The 5294-nt window shown below is 41.6% G+C and overlaps 1 protein-coding gene across 1 annotated transcript in view; it reads left to right on the plus strand.

Annotated features, from left to right (window-relative positions):
* The first annotated feature begins 484 nt into the window (after positions 1-484).
* LOC119368104 (protein FATTY ACID EXPORT 4, chloroplastic-like) overlaps positions 485-5294 on the plus strand; it is an 8654-nt gene continuing 3844 nt past the window's right edge. The window contains exons 1-2 of the mRNA XM_037633450.1: positions 485-819; positions 915-979. Of these exons, the coding sequence (XP_037489347.1) occupies positions 624-819; positions 915-979 (261 nt within the window). The 5' untranslated portion in view covers positions 485-623. The remainder of the gene's footprint in view (positions 820-914; positions 980-5294) is intronic.

Here is a 5294-nt window from a genome sequence, read left to right on the forward strand (position 1 = left end):
GGATGGATGGAGGTTGGGAAGGTTGGTCTGATTTGTTATACACAAGTCATTATTAACCACGATAAAAGCAGGCCTGGGAAGATCTGATTATCTAACTATATTTTGTCATACAAGACCGGGTCAGCTTGACCATGCTTGTAGCCGCACATCTGCACGAGACAACGACCTTAATAAGATTTCAAAAGCACTCCTAATTAGGCATGTCTCTCTCCTTTTGCCAAGTGGGTCAGCTGCATCTGCATAGGCTTTGACGTCAATCCCGCCCTGCTCCAAATACGCATCTCGTTTCAAAATTGCCCGTCAAACCAAACCCAGAAAGAAGAAGAAACTGGACCAAATGCCAAAGGTCGCAAGTTTGGACCGTGCAGTGCGTGCAAAAACCCATCAACTAAAACGTGCACCGGACCGCACCTCATCAGAGTTCAGAAACAAAACACAATCCTCTCTGACTTTCCCCTTGCCCGAAATGCAAAAGGCCTCGTCGCCTTTACGACCGCAGACCGGACAAACCCCGGCCGGCCCTCCCGGATAGTGGTGGAAAGCGATAGAACCCCTCCACGGCCTCACACGTCACCGCATTCCTCCCGAGTCCATCGACAGCGACTGCCCGGTCGCCGGAGAAAATGACGTCGACCCTGGTCGCCGCCACCTTCCGCCCTCTCCACCTTCCCGTCTCCCTCCCCTCGCCGCCTCCCGTGGCGCGCCCTGGCGGCGGCCGCCGCCGCCGCGCGGTCCTGCGCTGCGCCTCGGTGTCCGAGATCGCGCCCGCGGTGTCCGCAGCCTACGGCGCACTCCTCGTGGGCGGCGGCGCATTCGCATGTACGTGCGTCCGGTCTCGTGATGACGCAATGCGCATTTGCTATCGTGGTTTCCTTCTTCTTTGACCGTTGATTTCTGTTTCGCGCTTCGTGTAGATGCGCGGTCGGGGAGTAAAGGCTCCATCCTTGGAGGGGCCTCCGGATCTGCGCTCATGGGCCTCGTGAGTGGACCTCGAACATTCTCTGCATTTTGTATACATTTCACTTTTGTTTTGTGGGTCTAGTTTGTAGATTATGCACTACCAAATGCGGCGGTGAAATTCGTAACACTCACGGCATAGAATGATTACAGAGACGGCTATAGCGACCCTAAAAGAAAAAAAGAAAGAGACGGCTATAGCAATTATACTTAAACCGAGTCTCTAGTTTTATTGGAAAGTTGGAGACAGTATATGCTCAATGTCGGCTGGAACCTACAACAACTTGGACTGCAAATTGACAGTGGAATGGATTTTTCTAGGCGCAAATGACTATTGGAATCTCTATTTCGCCTGTAATTTTTGTACCTTCTCTTTTGTTTGGTGGGTCGAGTGTGCACTCTTGTAGATTAGATATCAAGTAGTGACGAAATTCATAGCACTCGCTGCATAGAATAATTGTAATTATAGACAGTTAAATCAACCCAATTACGCTTAAACCGCATTGGTTGTTTCAATGGAAAGTTGGGAGTCAAAATATGCTTATTGTTGGGCTGGAACTTAGAAGAGCTTGGACTGCAAGTCAGTAGTGGAACGTGTGGAGTGTAAGATGGAGAGGACTGAAATTTCTGGGTGCGCTAAAGACATTGGAATCTCAGTCAACCTGTAGTTTATTCGAGGGTAAGCAAAGTTTTAGATTACTTTGTTTTCTCTTGCCCGGCATCGTGAAACTGAATTTTCAGCACTTTGGAACATAATCTGGTAACGTACATGGATTTAGGAAATCCAATGGCATGACAGCTCCTGCACAATGGAATATTAGTAGATTCTTCTAGGAAACAGAGGGATTTTCCCGCTTCCATTTCGACCATTATTAGAAGAACTTTGATTTTCTTTCTGATAACGTGATCCTACTTCTGGAAGTGGTACTAAAGAAGAATCATTATAGCATACAATTCTTTGGCAATACATGCCATTCTTCTTGTTTGGAATTTCTACGCAAGAAAAACAAATAGTTAAAACTAGCCAGATTTACCTCGCTGTGAGATATAACCACTATGTGCCCATACATAAAAAAATAGATGTATTTGTTATACACTGTAACGTTTATGATAGCAGCTCCAAGGTATATCTGTTTAATCTGCTCCATTGTAATCTAGGCCCATCGACATAAGTGATATAGCCATATAGACCTCTCTCTCTTATGCGAAAATGCAGAAACTTCTACCATTTAAGTCCAAAAAGTAATATGCCCGCTTTAATCTTGATTTTTATAATCAAATAGATGTAGTATATCAAGTTCCAATTCTGTGCTTCAGTGAGAAAAATATGGAAATAAATGGTATACTACAATGATTTACTTGGAGTTATGTATATAGTTTATGTGGTAAAGGTAATATCATTATAAAAATCATTATAGAAATGTAATTTATTAATTTGCTTGATGGTATTGCCAAAACAAAAGAATTGGCTATGGGTAGTCCACCCCCCAAAAAAATCTTTCTTCCAACCACTATGGAGGAGAAATAATCAGAAACTACGAATCAGAATCGATATACAACTTGTCTGTACTATATGTAACAAGGATTCCTGTAGAAATATGTTCCCAGGCTCAGTTCCATGTTCTCTTACGAATACTTTAAGGATGTGATACCTGTGGAATTATGGTGTCGTGTTTATTTGTGATACCTGGAGAATTATGGTGTGGAGTTCATGCATGAAAAGTCCTGCTATTCCTGATTCCTTTCTTCATGCCATTTTAAACTGGCCTTTCTTAGTTCCATTCCTGCACATAATTTGTATTTTCAGATTCAATTGCAAAATTTCATGGTTTCCGGTTTTAACACTCTACCATGCACAACCAAGATTTTGAAGTCTATGCGGATTTGATGGCAAAGTTGTATGGTTTTCGCTTCTAGCACGGTAACACTGCCATGCACAATGGAAATGACAAATGCAATCATAGAGCAATCAAATATAGCCCTCACTCCACGCATCTATTTCTGTGTGGAAATGACGAGAATTGCTCAAATGTAGAGAGTTCAGATAAGGATTATGATCCATCAATCAGATAACACAAGTTGTGCGGAACACTCTGGTGGCTGGTGCAATCATACAGCTTTGCGACCTTCGCTTCTACCAAAATCAGCTATATATGCCATCAGCTAATCTTCTAAAGTTATCTCACAAGAACCCACCGATCTACGAATCCATGTTGCTGGAGTATGTCACTATGATACTTGCACAACCCGATTGGATGGTTAGAGGTTTATGTATCCATTGCAATGTCACGACAAAGCCCTCCATAGCCGAACACCACACAAATTTCGGAATCATGGGACCAGGCAGTGGAACAAACTTCAGCATTGCCGAGAAAATTACTACACGGTTTCCATCTCTAAGTAACATCCCTGCATGTACTTGCTAACCTGCATGGGGACAAAGACCTCCATTGAATCCAAGAGAGAAACATCCAAAAGGTAGTGGAACGTGTGGAGTGTAAGATGGAGAGGAATGAATTTTGTAGGTGCGCTAAAGACGACTGGAATCTCATTTCAACCTGTATCTTATTAAATAGTAAGCAAAGTTTGAGAAGACTTTGTTTTCTATTGCCGGCATGGTGAACTGAATTTTCAACATTTTGGAACATAATCTGGTAATGAACATGTATTAAGGAAATCCAGTGGCATGACAGCTCGTGCACAGTGGAACATTTCTACATTCTAGTAGGGAACACAGGGATTTTCGCGGTTCCATTTTGACTATTATTAGAAGAACTTCGATTTTTCTTGTGATAACATGATCCTACTTCTGGAAGTGGTACTTGCAGTCCAATCGGCAGTGGAATGGATTTTTTAGGCGCACGAATGACTATTGGAATCTCTATTCGACCTGTAATTTCTGTACTCTCTCTTTTGTTTGGTGGGTCTAGTGTACAGACTTGTAGATTAGATATCAAGTGGTGGCGAAATTCATAGCACTCGCTGCGCAGAATATTTTTTCTCTCGAATAAGCACAAGCATGCGTATCATAGCGCAGAATAATTATAATTATAGAGACAGCTAAACCAATTATCATTAAACCACATTGGTAGTTTCAATGGAAAGTTGGAGACAAAATATGCTTGTTGTTGGCTGGAACTTAGAAGAGCTTGGATTGCAAGTCAGTAGTGAACGTGTGGAGTGTAAGATGGAGAGAGATGAAACTTCTAGGTGCGCTAAGGACGACTGGAATCTCAGTCAACCTGTAGTTTATTCAAGGGTAAGCAAAGTTTTAGATGATTTTGTTTTCTCTTGCACAGCATGGTGAATTGAATTTTCAGCACTTGGGAGCATAATCTGGTAATGTAGATGGATTTAGTAAATCCAGTGGCATGACAGCTCCTACACAGTGGAACAATAGTAGATTCTACTAGGAGACACAGGGATTTTCCTGGTTCCATTTCGAACATTATTACAAGAACTTCGATTTTCTTTCTGATAACGTGATCCTACTTCTGGAAGTGGTACTAAAGAGGAATCATTGTAGCGTACAATTCTTTTGCAACACATGCCATTTTTCTTCATGTTTGGAATTTCTACGCAAGAAAAACAAAATTTCAAGGTATAACTGTTTAATCTGCTCCATTGTAATCTAGGCCCATCGACATAAGTGATATAGCCATATGGACCTCTCTCTTTTATGCGAAAATGTGGAAACTTCTACTCCCTCCATCCGAAAATACTTGTCGGAGAAATGGTTGTATCTAGACATATTTTAGTTTAAGATACATCTATTTTTATCGATTTTTTCGACAAGTATTTTCGGACGGAGGGAGTACCATTTCAGTACAAAAAGTAATATGCCCGCTTTAATCTTGATTTTTATAATCAAATAGATGTAGTATATCAAGTTCCATTTCTGTGCTTCAGTGAGAAAAATATGGAAAGCAATGGTATACTACGATGATTTACTTGGAGTTATGTGTAAAGTTTATGTGGTAAAGGTAATGTCATTATAAAATGTAATTTATTTATTTTGCTTGATGGTATTGCCAACACAAAAGAATTGGCCATGTGTAGTCAACCCCCACCTCCCCACCCACCCCCCAAAAAATCTTACTTCCAACCCCTTTGGGGGAGGTATAATAAGAAACTACGAATCAGAATCAATATACGGCTTGTCTGTACAATATGTGACAAGGATTGCTGTAGAAATATGTTCCCAGGTTCAGTTCCATGTTCTCTTACGAATATTTTAAGAATGTGATACCTGTGGAATTATGGTATGGTGTTTATTTGTGATACCTGGCAGTGGCTAGGATGTTCAGAGGCGCCGGAGGATTAATACAGCGATTAGC

The sequence above is a fragment of the Triticum dicoccoides genome, chromosome 2B (assembly GCF_002162155.2).
Source record: "Triticum dicoccoides isolate Atlit2015 ecotype Zavitan chromosome 2B, WEW_v2.0, whole genome shotgun sequence".
Taxonomy (NCBI): Eukaryota; Viridiplantae; Streptophyta; class Magnoliopsida; order Poales; family Poaceae; genus Triticum; species Triticum dicoccoides.